This window comes from Podarcis erhardii (assembly GCF_964252035.2).
Source record: "Podarcis erhardii genome assembly, chromosome: 15".
Classification (NCBI taxonomy): domain Eukaryota; kingdom Metazoa; phylum Chordata; class Lepidosauria; order Squamata; family Lacertidae; genus Podarcis; species Podarcis erhardii.
This window is the reverse complement of record NC_138505.1, coordinates 1,174,855-1,190,049: the sequence shown is the minus strand read 5'-3', so window position 1 is coordinate 1,190,049 and position 15,195 is coordinate 1,174,855. Positions and strand designations below refer to the sequence as shown.

General features: G+C 41.0%; 2 protein-coding genes across 2 annotated transcripts in view; both read left to right on the top strand.

Annotated features, from left to right (window-relative positions):
- Window positions 1–10,459, top strand: part of LOC309329710 (vomeronasal type-2 receptor 26-like) — a gene marked incomplete at its 5' end in the record, with an annotated part of 190,674 nt that extends 180,215 nt beyond the window's left edge. The window contains 4 exons of the mRNA XM_081840723.1: window positions 5,578–6,444; window positions 6,732–6,959; window positions 8,602–8,728; window positions 9,476–10,459. Coding sequence (XP_081696849.1) covers window positions 5,578–6,444; window positions 6,732–6,959; window positions 8,602–8,728; window positions 9,476–10,377 — 2,124 coding nt within the window. The 3' untranslated portion in view covers window positions 10,378–10,459. The remainder of the gene's footprint in view (window positions 1–5,577; window positions 6,445–6,731; window positions 6,960–8,601; window positions 8,729–9,475) is intronic.
- METTL25B (methyltransferase like 25B) overlaps window positions 1–15,195 on the top strand; it is a 492,409-nt gene that overhangs the window by 295,342 nt on the left and 181,872 nt on the right. The gene's annotated exons all lie outside the window — the stretch shown is intronic.

Below are 15,195 nucleotides of genomic sequence, written 5' to 3'. Positions count from 1 at the left end.
GCAACAAGAATCTCTGCACTGGACTTAATCAATGCTCTGCAAAGATAACTGTTGCTGGTTGTGCAGCGGAAGCGTTTCCTGGACCAGTACACAGACTCTCTTACTTCCTCACATGAATATGAGGGAGGGGAGGAGACTTTGTCCAAAGCCTTACTGAAATCAAGATACACTATGTCCACAGCATTCCCCTGATCCACCAAGCATGTAACTCCATTAAAAAAGGAAATGTGATTCATCTGACATGACTTATTTTTGAGAAATCCACACTGGTTCTTAGAAGAGTTTGGATCTGATATCCTGCTTCATCACCACCCGAAGGAGTCTCAAAGTGGCTAACATTCTCCTTTCCCTTCCTCCCCCACAACAAAAACTCTGTGAGGTCTTAGTAATCATAGCATCCTTTTGTAAGTGCTCACAGACTGTCTGTTGAATTATCTGTTCTAGGATCTTTCCTGGTATCGATGTCAAGCTCACGAGCCAGTACTTTTAAGAAAAACACTGGGGCCTAATTTAAATAGTGGAGTATTTGGTATCCGGTGGGAGGGGCTTGTGTGTTCTGCTCCAGAATCAGCCCCTCCCTTCAGGGCTTTCCATTAAGTTTCAGTTAAGAGGGACCAACTTCTTCTACTACTTCTTCTTCTTCTTCTTCTTCTTCTTCTTCTTCTTCTTCTTCTTCTTCTCCCCCCCCCCAGAGTTGCCTTATGTTGTTGTATTTAGTTTCCCTCATTATGTTATTTTCTTACAGTTTACTTTATGATGAAAGCTTACATTTATGGGAGCAACTTACTTTTCTCAAAGAGAAATAAACTCTGCTGAGGATATTGAATATTTACAGATAAATTTGTAAATAGATAAAAACATTAGCAGGGTTATTTTAATAACCTGCAGTTTTATAAGACTATATATTTACAGTAGATAATTAAATGAACAAGTTAAGTGAATTTGGATATGCAGAAGATATTAAAAAATATGAAGGAACTGCAGAAAGAGAGGGAAGTCCAATCTTGAAATGTTAAATTGATTGTAAAACTAATGAAATGTATAAATTTGTCCGCATGTATAAATTTGAAAAATATAAATAAAAAGCCAAAGGGGGGGGGGACTCTGCTGCGGAAAGATGTGGAATGTCCAAAACTTGGGTGAGTGAGGGGATATTCCCATTTTTCCAGGACTATTGATTTTGTTAATCACCCCCCACCCCCACAGCAGTAGTTATGTGGGGGCGCACTAGGGGCAAAATGGCCTCAAGTCAAAGTGACCTCCCTCCCTCTTGCAACATCCTGTTGGATGACATTCCCCCATGAGATCTCACAAGGAGACAGGGAGGTCCAAGTGCATCTCCCCCATGGCTCTCTTGCCCCACTTTGCCAGGTAAAGATGCCCCAGGTGCAAGGGGGCCCAGAGTGAGGTATATGCCAACTATGAATTACCTTTATGTGAACTTAACTCGTTCTTGGCAGAGGCAAGACACATTGAGCAAAATTCCACTGGCAACTAAGAGATAATAATAGCTGCAAAATTCAGGAAAATCACTTGGAGCAATCTCGTCGTGCTGGTTGCAACTTCAAAGGCATAAACACATGATAATAATCACTATCATTGTCAAAATTGCTGCTTTCCCTTCTCTGATGCAATGGCACCCAGAGCCAGTAAGCAAGACCAAGGATAAACATTTCAAAAGAGGTATAAAACTCTTGTGTTTGTCAGAATTGGATCTAGGAACAGGTAGGGCTCAGACATCTTTTGTTATTATAACCAGAAATTGTGATACCATGATCATATTTGTTCCTCGTACTTTCTCTTCCTTGCTGAGTTCCACACCACATTTTATTCCTGTGGAAAACTTAACCTCATTCAGCAGTATGAAATAATAGAGATGCCCTGAAATGTATTGTCTGTTCATCTGGGCAAACAGATTGAGAATTCACATGGTTATAATTTTGGCATCTTTGCACACCAACAGAATGTTTTATCATTTAGTTTAATTTTTAAAGGAAGAAAGCAACAACAGCATTGCAATTCATACTCACTGTCAAAGGATAAAAGCAGACTATTTGGAAACACTGATGAACAAGGAGCTATTATTAGGGTACCAGCTTCCCTAACCAGCTGTACTGTATATTCATGCAGCAACAATATCACCCACCGTTCAATTGGGACTGGAGCAAAACTGATAGCAGTTGCATAGATTGTTACACTCAGAAACATGGCGCTGCATCTTTGGAGGGACAGTTTTATGAACAGGATCATGCTGGTGGTAGCCTTCCTTCTTGTACTGCTGTGTCATACTGCATGCAGCACACATTTTATTAATTTCAGCATGTTTGAGGATCCCTTCCCTATTCCTCATGGTTTTTATCAGCCTGGAGACGTTCTCATTGGTGAGATTGTTTCTCAAGTCTTATTCCACTCTAATACCCCATCATTCATGGAGCAGCCTTCACAAACGATGATTGACGATCCTTTGTAAGACACTCGTATTCTTCTTCGTATTCCTCTTCTTTTCTCCTCTCTCTCTCTCTCTCTCTCTCTCACACACACACACAGACACACATATGGTGCAGGTCATTAAGGAATGCTGTGCTTAATTTTAAGTGTAAGAAATGTGGGACTGCAAAGAAACAAAGTTGGGTTTGTTTCTATAACTAGAAGCACACTGGAAAATACACAAGAGAAGGACCCTTAATAAATCTGACTCTCTGAAAGAGTATGCGTGAGATACATATTTACCTCTAAAGAAAATATTGTCCCTAACTTTCAAATGTTCATGTCTTCTTCCTACTTTCAAATGTTTAAGCGCACTGGAAAAGTATTAGAAAAGCTTATGCTTGTATAAAATGGATTGATAGTACTGTCTATAATCCTGTGCAATTAAAAACTACACATCAATCTTGGAAGATGCAGCTGAGTGATGAGGAAGAGTGCAAATTTGCTTTTAATGCAATTGTTACTTTATTAACTCTCCTTACAGCTCAGTACCAAAGAATTATCAACACATCCTGGCCTTAGCATTTGCTGTCAAGGAGGTAAACGAGAATCCCAACATCTTATCCAATATTTCTCTAGGGTTCCACATCCTCAATAGCTATTATGCTGCCAGGGTGACCTATAAGGTGACAATGAACCTGCTTTCCACACAACATAGGTTTGTCCCCAACTTCAAGTGTGACAACCAGAACAATCTGATAGCACTCATTGGAGGGTGTATCTCTGAAATCTCAGCCAACGTGGCCATTTTTTCAGCAATCCACAAGACTCCACAGGTAAGCTGGGTGAATGAGATTTCACAACTGTGGAACACTATCCAGATTTCAGAAAATTCTTTGATTGAAGTGTTCATGTTATTTTGGTTTATCCAATGGGTAACATGCAATTTAACCATATAGGATTCTGACCACATCAAAAAACTGTACTCAAAGAATGCTCATTGATGGTTCCCCATTAAAGTTGGAAGGCATTTAAACTGGGATGCTTCAGGGCTCTGTCTTGGGACTCATCTTCAAGATTTCTGTCAATGACCTAGACAAAGGAGATCATCCATATAATTCATCAGGGACAAAACCTGAGAGGGAAAGGGGAAACTCTGGATGACTAGAATAAAATTCAGAATGATGTTGCTGCAGTGCAAATCTTTGCTGCAAGTAATATAAGGAGATCAAATAGAGACATATGAAACATACTTCTTTTAGGATAAAGAAACCCACAACAACACCTAAGGATAACCCATAATCAAAAGTGAAATATAAGCAAACAACGTAATACGGTTGCAAAAAGGCTTAGTGAAATTGTAGACTGCATTAATAGAACCATACATTCCGTGTTGTAAAATATATTAATTCCACTTTATTTTGCACTAGTCAGCATCAGGTGGAGTGCTTTGTGCGCTTGTCAATTGTGTAGCAAAAGAAGGAAGAGATTGAGAGGAGGGTAACAGTGATGATCAAAGGTACACAAAATAATATTAGATATTTGAAGAAACAGTGTGCAGAACAGGAGACTAAGGGGAAACGTTATTGTACCATATGTGCAAAAATGGTGGTGCCCATTTGTACAGGTGGGGCATCTGATGGCAGGGGGTCAAATTAAGTGAAGCTAATGGCAGACAGATTTGTCAACAAACTCACAACCACATTTTATATCCCATGATTCATTATCGCTTCTCGGCCTTTTGTCTGAGATCAAGCATGTACTGTGGTTCATTAAGGGTTATACTGCTTGCTTGTTTTTCAATCATATCTTTCTAAAACAATAATTAAAAATCACATTATTACACATTGTGTAAATGCGTAAATAATAGTTTATTTGAAAAATAGTACAATGGGTATAGTCGGAAGTTTCTTTTCTTTGCTGACTGAAATATGAGATATTACTATGTTTTTTACTCTATTTTATTCTTTCTTTTCTGTTCTGTTCTTTTCTTTTCTTCTTTTCGTCCAAACCCCATTTTCTTTTTTGCTTTCTTTTTGTTCTTTTTTATGTATACTCTCAATAATTTCTGTATTTGTTTGCTGGTATTGCATGCATTTTAAGACTCTGCTTGTTCAATAAAAAAAAAAACCATATTGTTACTAGTCCCTTTTTACAGCAGCTAATATGGTACATCGAGATCCAGTGTGGTGTAGTGGTTGAGAGCGGTAGTCTTGTAATCTGGGGAACCGGGTTCGCGTCTCCACTCTTCCACATGCAGCTGCTGGGTGACCTTGGGCCAGTCACACTTCCTTGAAGTCTCTCAGCCTCACTCACCTCACAGAGTGTTTGTTGTGGGGGAGGAAGGGAAAGGAGAATGTTAGCCGCTTGGAGACTCCTGAAGGGGAGTGAAAGGCGGGATATCAAGTCCAAACTCTTCTTCTTCTTCTTTTGCATATATAATAATTTCTGAGCTGCATGCTAGTTCTCTTGGGACTGTGCAACTTCTTCCTGGCTACACATTTTAAACAGCCCTGCTACCCGAAGCCCAGATTGCTGCTGGCAGTCTTTTGAAGCAAATACCAAGATCTGAGGATTTCTGATTATCTTAAAGTTGCCAGACGTGAGGAAAGATGGCTGAATGGAGGATTGCCACACAATCTTCACAGGGAATTGCCATCTCTGTGGAGGAAGATATTGCTTGGAGAAAACGTTTTTCTGCTTGGAGATATAGACGCCCACTTGAACAAAAAATTGAAGGGTCCCCCACCTCACCTGCAGATAGCTGAAGCCTGGATTTCTATGGGCTGTTGAAAGAGATGGCCTACAATCACTTCTGCAACTCTATGATTTGAAATAACGTATTTTTTGCTGTATAAGACGCACCCGACCATAGGAAGCATCTAGTTTTCAGAGGAAGAAAACAAGGGAAAAAATCTCTCCATCTCCGTGCAGTGGCTCTCCAGCGAAGCGGAGGAGGAACAGAGCCCCTTCTATTTCTCCTCCCGCTTCGCTGAAGAGGCACTGCACAGGTCTCCCTCTCTGTGCAGCGCCATTCGCTCCATAAGACCCACATTTCCCCTTACTTTTTAGGAGGAAAAAAGTGTGTCTTATGGAGCGAAAAATACGGTAATTGTTAAACCCTTCCAATACGTATCTGTTTTATTTCAGCTCACCTATGGATCATTTTGGCCAGAGCAAAGTGTCAAACTGCTGTCACCATTGTTGTACCAGATGGTCCCAAATGAAGCCCACCAGCAAATGGGAGCTGTGTGGTTGCTTCAGCATTTTGGATGGACATGGGTTGGACTTGCTGCTGTGGATGATGACAAAGCAGACAGGTTTCTGCAGGCAATGGTGCCAATCCTCTCCCAAAATGGTATCTGTCATGCCCTCATAGTAAGAATCCCCAAATGGAATTATGTCGACGAGATGATAGACTATGCTTTCCAACACTTGGAAAGTTATATTACTTTGTTTGAGAGAAAACCCAGTGTATTTTTTATTTATGGAGAACACCCGTGCTTTCAGGTATTGATAACCATGCTGTTTGTAGCACCCTTAATTGGCATTTCACCTGTGGGTAAAGTGTGGATTGCTACATCCCACTGGGATTTTGCAGCACACTCCATACAGAAGAACTGGGATATGCAAACCTTCCATGGTTCCATATCCTTCACCGTTCACTCAAATCAGCCATTAGGATTCCAAAGGTTCATTCAAATGTTAAGACCTTCCTGGGCCAAAGGAGATGGCTTTATCCAAGACTTCTGGGAAGAGGCATTCGACTGCTCATTAACTGTTTCTGAAGGGAGGGAGAAGGAGGAAGATAAAAAGAAAACCTGCACTGGGGAGGAGAAGCTAGAGAGCCTTCCTGGAATTCTGTTTGAAATGAAAATGACAGGCCACAGCTACAGTGTTTACAATGCTGTCTATGCTGTGGCGCATGCTTTGAATGCCTTATACGAATCCAGCTCCAGGTGGAGAAGAACAGCAGGAGGAGAGAAATTGGTATTTCAAAATGTGCAACCATGGCAGGTAACTACAACCCAACACTTTTTCTCTTTAAAGCCAGCTAGCTGTAGATCAATCAGTGAAAGGAACTGTCTGCTTGAATAATTCATTTAATCCAAAAATGTTTGCGGCTGTATTTCTATTTCATTTTGGATCACGGTCATTCATATTATAAAATAGTGGCTGATTAAAATTGAGACAAACAGAAGGATTAAAATGTCAGGTAGATAAAGTCACCAAAAAAATATGATATAAGCCTTTGTGACACTCAATGAAATCATTTCAAGACTTCATATGCTTTTCCAATCTAGGTCCATCTCTTTCTGAGTAACATCTTATTCAATAACACTGCAGGAGACACTGTGCATTTTGATGACAACAGAGAATTAGTGGCTGGTTTTGACGTCACAAACTGGGTCATGTTCCCCAATGGCTCAGTGGTTAGAGTCAAAGTTGGAAGACTAGAACCGCAGGCTCCTCCAGGCAAAGAGTTAACCATTTATGAAGACCAAATTATATGGCATCCAGTTTTTAATCAGGTGAGATACAGCTGGAAATACCTGATTATATTAAAAGAGAAAAGCTCAGTGTTTGCCAGTGGGTGATTCTACCTGCTCTTCGTGTCCTGAATAATGCAGGGTTGCAATGTTTTATGATTATATGGCGCAGTTCCTTCCCTTATTTATAGCAATGCAATAAAAGGAGAGTTCAGTCTTTCAAGTCTTTTTGTTTGTTACCATTGGCCATTACAATAGAAATCGAAAAAGTAACAAGACCCTCAAAGATTATGTTAAACTATATCAGTGTTCAGAACTGCATATTACCCAACCTTAAGTTTGTTTAAAACCGAAGACTCGGTTTCCTGGGATCAAGAAATGGGGCATTTGGAGAGGGTCTCTCTCATCCAGTTCCCCCAAATTTAGTTTCCTCGGATAATTCAGATTTTAAAAATGGCAGTTTACACTGTTTCTGTGACTTTCATGCTGCTTCTGCGTATGACACTATATTATAGGTAATGAAGTTCTTTTGAGTTTACACTTTCCAATTCTATGAGAATGGGTTGGATGATCTCTAGCTGAAAAAGACACCTTTCCCCCCCCTCTCTCTCTCTCCCTCTCCCGCTCTCCCTCTCTCCCTCTCTCCCTCACTCTCTCTTCAGTCAAGCAAGCTAGCCATTCTCCCAGTGCCACATTTTAGTCCTACAAAGAATAAATTTGATGGTTTACCCAGGGCTATATTTCTAGAAAAAGAGGTGTTGGAGCTCACAATGGCTCTTTTAGAAGGTCAGTGGCACCCACCTGAGAGGTGCCAGAACTGAGTTCCAATGAGCTCCAGCTGAAAAAAAATCCCTGGGTTTACCAGCCTTGAGAATGAGTCCCTGGGGTTCCCTTACAATGGCAAGCTCACTTCCCTTCTGAAGCACAAACTAGGATTCCTAGTGTTATAATTCAAAGCCAGCAGTCAGCTGTTGTAGACTGGCCATTCTCAAGCTACTCCATCTTTCATCACTTTTTCAGCCCTCTGCAATTAGAACCTACTTATTGGCAAACGCTCATTATTTTTAAGAAGTCAACAATCCTCTTCAGTCTCCCATTTCAGCCTGAGCTGGAAGAGAATATTATGGTTTGTAAAGCTTGACTTATCTTTGACAGAGGCTGCGACAAGCCCTTCAAGTTCCTTTCCAAACTCATCTTGCTTCCTTTTTCAAAATCATGGCTGGTCTCTCCAATGCTATCAGTCAATTTCAACAGCCCACTATTTTCAGAACAGTTCTTTCCAAGACACTCGGACGCTTTCCGTTGTTTAACCCTCACATGGCTGGAATAATTTTATTGTTATACTGAAGATGACCCTATTTGGCACCAAACCAAATTACCCAGTCCTCCATTGTGCTCTCGTTGGCTTTCTGTGGCATCCTCCATATTTGGGTGACTCAGTGCCTGCAGCAGGGGCCCTTCTCTATTCATGCAGCCTTCCAAATCTATCAACATGGCCAACACAAGCAGAAATTCAGCAGAGAAGACTCCTAGCTGCATACACTAAGCCCCCAACAATTGGGAGGTTGCAGAAAGGGCTTGCAAGGGTACGGCTGGGGGAGCAGAGCCAGCTAGTTTCCCCTCACGTATATGAAGCAGGAGGAAAGTGAAGAGATCTCAATCTCTTATTGCTTATACCACTAAGGTGCTGCCTGCTTCTGTGTGCAATGACCACTGCTATCCTGGCTACAGCAGGAAAAAGAGGGAAGGAGAGAAATTTTGCTGCTATGATTGTGCTCCATGTGCAGAAGGGATGATATCTAGTCAGAAGGGTAAGAGGCACGACACCAAGAAATTTCCATAGCATGTATATTTATTAGATTTGTTTGGAGAACGTCTATCCCACAAATATTTATTAGGGCAGCTTGCAAAACAGAATTCTTCAGATCCTTTGATGAAATGGAGACCATCAATGTAATATTAACTTAAAGTAAATACATAAAAGATGAAGGAATAATAAAATCTGGACTTTAATAGCCAAAATGCCTGCCTGAATAAAAAAGAGGAAAGTGGCCTCCTGGGCCAGGGAGTGCCATAAACACTGCAAAGGCCCTTTCTGAAGCCATAGGACCTATTCAACATATATTCTACATGGATAGATTGGGGGCTGCTTTTCCTCTTCGCAACCAGACCAACCTGTATTTCAAGTGCTGTCCAGACAAAGTCCTCTTTCCATATACAGTGGTACCTCTGATTATGTACTTAATTCGTTCCGGAGGTCCGTTCTTAACCTGAAACTGTTCTTAACCTGAAGCACCACTTTAGCTAATGGAGCTTCCTGCTGCTGCCGCACGATTTCTGTTCTCATCCTGAAGCAAAGTTCTTAACCTGAGGTACTATTTCTGGGTTAGCGGAGTCTGTAACCTGAAACATATGTAACCTGAAGCGTCTGTAACCCAAGGTACCACTGTATCTGGTACCTGGTATATAAGATACAATGTAAGACAACCAAGACTGTTTGTGATGCATATCAGTTGACTTCCTGCCATTTTAAATGCTGATTCATTAATTTTTTCCAGATATGGATGCTTGTATCAAATGCCCAGAAGATGAATATCCCAACAAATACCAAACTCAATGCATTCTCAAGGTTTTAAATTACCTCTCTTACAAAGAAAATTTAGGGATCGTCTTAATTGTCTTGGCCATTTCTTTCTCTTTGGTCACAGTTCTGGTACTTGGAACCTTTGTGAAGCACAACAACACTCCCATCGTCAAAGCCAACAACCGGACCCTCACCTACATCCTCCTCCTCTCCCTCCTCCTTTGTTTTCTCTGCTCTTTTCTCTTCATTGGACAGCCTGAAAAGATTATTTGCCTTCTGCGACAGATGACTTTTGGGATTGTCTTTGCTGTCGCCCTGTCCTCTGTCTTGGCAAAGACCATCACTGTGGTACTGGCATTCATGGCCACCAAACCAGGATCCAGCATGAGAAAATGGGTGGGGAAAGGGCTGGCGAATGCTATTGTCTTTTCCTGCTCCTTTATCCAAGCTGCAATTTGCATTTTTTGGTTAACTACTTCCCCACCATTCCCAGACAGGAACATGTCCTCGCTGAATGGGGAAATCATACTGGAATGTAATGAGGGATCAGCTGTCATGTTTTATTGTGTCTTAACCTATATGGGCTTCCTGGCCATTGTCAGTTTCTTTGTGGCTTTTCTAGCCAGAAAATTACCTGACAGTTTCAACGAAGCCAAATTTATCACTTTCAGCATGGTGGTGTTTTGCAGTGTTTGGTTGTCCTTTGTTCCAACCTACCTGAGCACCAAAGGGAAATACATGGTGGCTGTGGAGATTTTCTCCATCTTGGCCTCCAGTTGTGGGTTACTGGGCTGCATCTTTTCTCCCAAATGTTATGTTATTTTACTGAGGCCTGAGCTGAACAGCAGGGAGCAGCTAATAAGAAGACAGTTTTAAATAATCCAGAAGTCTGAATCATGCTTGTAATTCTAGGTGTCTTTTATTGCTATTTTATTTATGTGTATGTAATTAGAAATCTGGGATACGCATGTCCCTAGAAATTAAAGAATCAACAAATAAACAAATAATTGAAGAATTAACAAGTAAATGATAAAAACGATCTGGAGCAGCTCCAAGAATTCCTTTGGGAGAAACTGTGAGGACACAAACAGGGCAGTGGTGAATTGCTTAATTGTTTCCATCACTGCCACTGATGAGGATCAGTACTGATTCTGTGGCAATGCCTTTGAGCACAACTGGCCTGGGACATTACCCGGGTTGCAACAAAATGGGATCGGTCCATCAACCAGCTACAAATCCACCTAACAGTTCCATCCTCATTCCACTCACAAGAATAAAATGGGGGGGGGGAGACGGCTTTGTCCAAAGCCTTACTGAAATCAAGATACACTATGTCCACAGCACTACACTAACCTTTTCTGTAGCGAAATGTAATACTCTGATCTGAACAACAGGGAGCAACTAATGAGTAGAAATAAAGGAAGAAAGGAAGATCATCTTCTTAAGTAAATTGCTTTGTAAATGTTGATGTAAGAGATATGATGAGAATTTGGGCAGGGGCACTTCTTTAAACATAGAAAATCCTCATTTTTGTGTGACTTGAGTTGAACTGGATGAATTCCTTTATTTATATTAATTTCTATTTTTGCAATTTCTATTTTACTTAAATTAATTAAATACGTAAACCTATAATCCTTTTTGACTTCCCTCCACCCCATTGTGGATCTTAATGTAATGATTTCCCCCTCTACATCTCTTTCATAACTCTATTTTTATAAATCCTTTGTCAATCCATGGTTCAAATTTTTACTACAAGATTTCTGTCAATCCTACCAATGTATGTAATTGTTTACAATAGCTTTTCATGGTGGGTTTCACCGTTAGAAGTGATATCGGTCAAAAAGAAAAACAGGACAGGAAGACTGGTGACATACCAGCAGCTCCTAAAGGAGGAACAGGGCCAATTAAAATTAAGACCATACAAAGAGGTCACCCAATACTGCACCACATGGTTACAATATCATCAAATTGCCCAGATATTTAATCAGGACAAAGCAATAGGATTTGTGGAAAAAAAGAATCAAAATTACAAAATGTATTATTAAAAAACTGGAAAAGGAGTATTTTGAAAGTGTATAATTTATTATTAGAATGGGAGTTAAAGGATGAAGAAGTAAAATAAGTTATGACTTGATGGGCATGCGATATAGGTTGCGCAATTCGGCTGGACCAATGGGAGAAATTATGGAAATGTGATATTAAATTTACGGCATGTTACACAATCAGAAAAAAGATGATGAAAATGGTCTGCCACACTTCTTTGGTCAGAATTGTACCATCTTTCCATTTCTGGGCTAACAGAGTCTGTGCGGCCATGGTCACACAAATAAATAGTTTTGTCTGGTCCTTTGGGACCTCTGGTCCTAAAAGAAAATCTTCTAGTTTCTTAAGAAAAGTTATTTTCAACATTTTTTCAGTTCATTAGATATCATTTTCCAGAAGTCTTTTATCATATTATATTACTACCACATATGATAAAAGTACCCTCTTTTTCTTTACATTTCCAGCATGTTTTAGACTTTGAATTGTACATCATAGCTAATTTGCTAGAAGTTAAATACCAACGAAACATCATTTTCATATAATTATCCTTCAGAGTGTAACACACTGTAAATTTTAATCCTGTTGTCCCTAGTTTCTCCCACGCTGCTAATTCAATGTTATAACCAAAATCCTTGGTCCAGTGGATCATTACCGATTTGACCTGTTCATAGGTTTTATTTGAAAAACCCTTCTTTTTATCCAACTTAAACACTTCATTAAGCGGGTAATATTGCAACCAATCTGTTACTAATTCCCTTTTATATTGGTTTTAAAGGTTCTGGCTAGAAGAATTAGATCTGATGATGAAATCAAAGGGAGAACAGTGGGGCAGAGAGCATATAAGCTCAAGGCATTTGCTGATGATGTGGTGGTATCTGTAGAGGAACCTATGGTGCTACATATGGAGAGAGGCAAAAACCCACAGCCTGCTGATTGTTGGAACTTCCATAGCTCCATAAACTATCAGGTCATCACCAGCATTTGTAAAGCACTTTGCACAGGTGCTCCTGACATCCTATTGAGCCTACAAACCCCCATCAGCCCAGCCCCTCTTCATCTGTCCCACAGCTGACATCATGATAAGCTGAAGAGTGCCAGAAATTCCCACAAGTAGCTGTTCTTTAAAGTGACAGAAGAGACTAATAGGAGACTAATTGAGAGCTGTTTTTCCTCTTAAATAGGGAATACATAAAGAAGCATCTTCCTCTCCTGGATCAAATTAAAACCAAAAAACACTTCAGAAGGACTACCTACTTGTAGTATTTCATTTATATTGCATCATAAGACATGTTTCCTGGACACTTCACAAGAAAGTATAACAGCTAAAATGTAATACAGTGGTACCTCAGGTTAAGTACTTAATTCGTTCCAGAGGTCCGTTCTTAACCTGAAACTGTTCTTAACCTGAGGTACTATTTCTGGGTTAGCGGAGTCTGTAACCTGAAGTGTATGTAACCTGAAGTGTATGTAGCCCAAGGTACCACTGTACAAAATAATAATAAACTATTGCAGACCCAGGTGCATTGGGCTCCCTATAATCAATGTATTGACAGGATAACAAATTGCCAGAACAACTTTATGAGGTTACAAATTTGTCTCAGCTTTATTGATTATAGTTGTAGGTTGGCCTGGGTGCACCTCTTTCAAATTTGTGGGCAGAAGCTTCTGCCAGGATGAAGCCAGTGCTACCTCTGTTGAACAAGTCATTCTCGTCATCTCTCGCTCAACCTATGGGATAAAGGTATTCCAACACATGTCCCTCTGCTTCACAAAATAATATTATCTTACTGCTATTCATAAGTATAGAGACTGACAGATCATATGATTTCTGGATTTTTCTACAACCATTCATCAAATTGAACCATGGTGTTATAGATCCATCACAGTTTACAAAGTGTGCACTGAGAGTGTTTGTTGTGGGGGAGGAAGAGAAAGGAGAATGTTAGCCACTTTGAGACTCCTTAAAGGGAGTGAAAGGCGGGATATCAAATCCACACTCCTCCTCCTCCTCCTCCTCTTCTTCTTCTTCTTCTGATAGTCACAGGTACTCGGTGCAGTGGAGAGTAGTAGGGTTATTGGGGCACCGCCCAGAAAACTTCAATATTTCCTCCCCCAGTCTAACTGCAGGACCTCAGGTTCTGTATATTACAGACTCTGGCTCCACCTCCGGTTGGTCTCCATGGCTTTTCCTTGCCTAATGTCAGGCTCCAGGGACTCTGCTTACTCCCACTGCTCCTGGGAAGATTCAGGAACCTGAGCAGGGGGAGGGAGGCTGAATGCAACCCTCCTCAGCACAATCCCTGACCCCTAAAAGTCCCCATGAGCATTAGCCGCCACTAACTTGCTGTTTCCAAGGACAAGACAAAAAGTTTCAAAACATGCCAAGACATAAGGAATTCAGACTCAACATATTCCTCCTAAATCCCTATGTGAGAACATTGCTCCAAGAAGAAGAATATATTCAAAATTCAATATATTGGGGAAAACTGATATCCTGACTTAACCTATTTGCAAGCTGCATGCTGACTTAAAGGTTTCTCTCTGTTAAACAAACTCTGCATTGTTGATGATTAATGGTATAGTGTAATTTTGCAAGTGGTTCCAGGTCCTATTGCGCATGGTTGTTGTATATAAAGTGCACTGTTAAACTATGGAAGTCACTCCCACAGGGGGCAGTGATGGCCACCAGAATGTTGTTGTTGTTTAGTCGTTTAGTCATGTCCGCCTTTCGTGACCCCCTGGACCAGAGCACGCCAGGCCCTCCTGTCTTCCACTGTGTCCCACAGTTTGGTCAGACTCATGCTGGTAGCTTCGAGAACACTGTCCAAACATCTCATCCTCCGTCGTCCCCTTCTCCTTGTGCCCTCCATCTTTCCCAGCATCAGGGTCTTTTCCAAGGAGTCTTCTCTTCCCATGAGGTGGTCAAAGTCTTGGAGCCTCAGCTTCAGGATCTGTCCTTCCAGTGAGCACTCAGGGCTGATTTCCTTCAGAATGGAGAGGTTGGATCTTCTTGCAGTCCATGGCCACCAGCATAGATGGCTTTAAAAGAGCCCTAGACAAATTCACAGAGGAGAGGGCTATTGATGTCTCCTAGCCAGGATGGCTCAGCTCTGATGCCACAGTTGGAGGCAACCATGTTCCTGAATACGAATTGCTGGAAACCACAAGAAGGGAAAGAACAAAACAAAACAAATTCCTTCCAGTAGCACCTTAAAGACCAACTAAGTCAGTTCTTGGTATGAGCTTTCGTGTGCATGCACACTTCTTCAGATACCAAGAAGGGAAAGAGTTATTCTGCTTGAATCCTTGCATCATTCCCTTTTGGGCATCTTGTTGACCACTGTGAGAATAGGAGGCTGGAGAAGATGGGCTGTGGGCCTGATCCACTAGGCTCTTCCTGTGTTCTTCTGTATTACTGTGTTTGTTGTTGTTTAGTCGTTTAGTCGTGTCCGACTCTTCATAACCCCGTGGACCAGAGCATGCCAGGCACTTCTGTCTTCCACTGCCTGCCGCAGTTCAGTTCCGTGTATAGACCTAGATTATTCTGCAGACCACTTTCAGAACAGATTTACTTATGAAAAATGCTGCATAGAAATATCAAAGGAGGCTATTTCAAAGGATGCAAGCCACCCAGAGTGACTGGGGAGACTC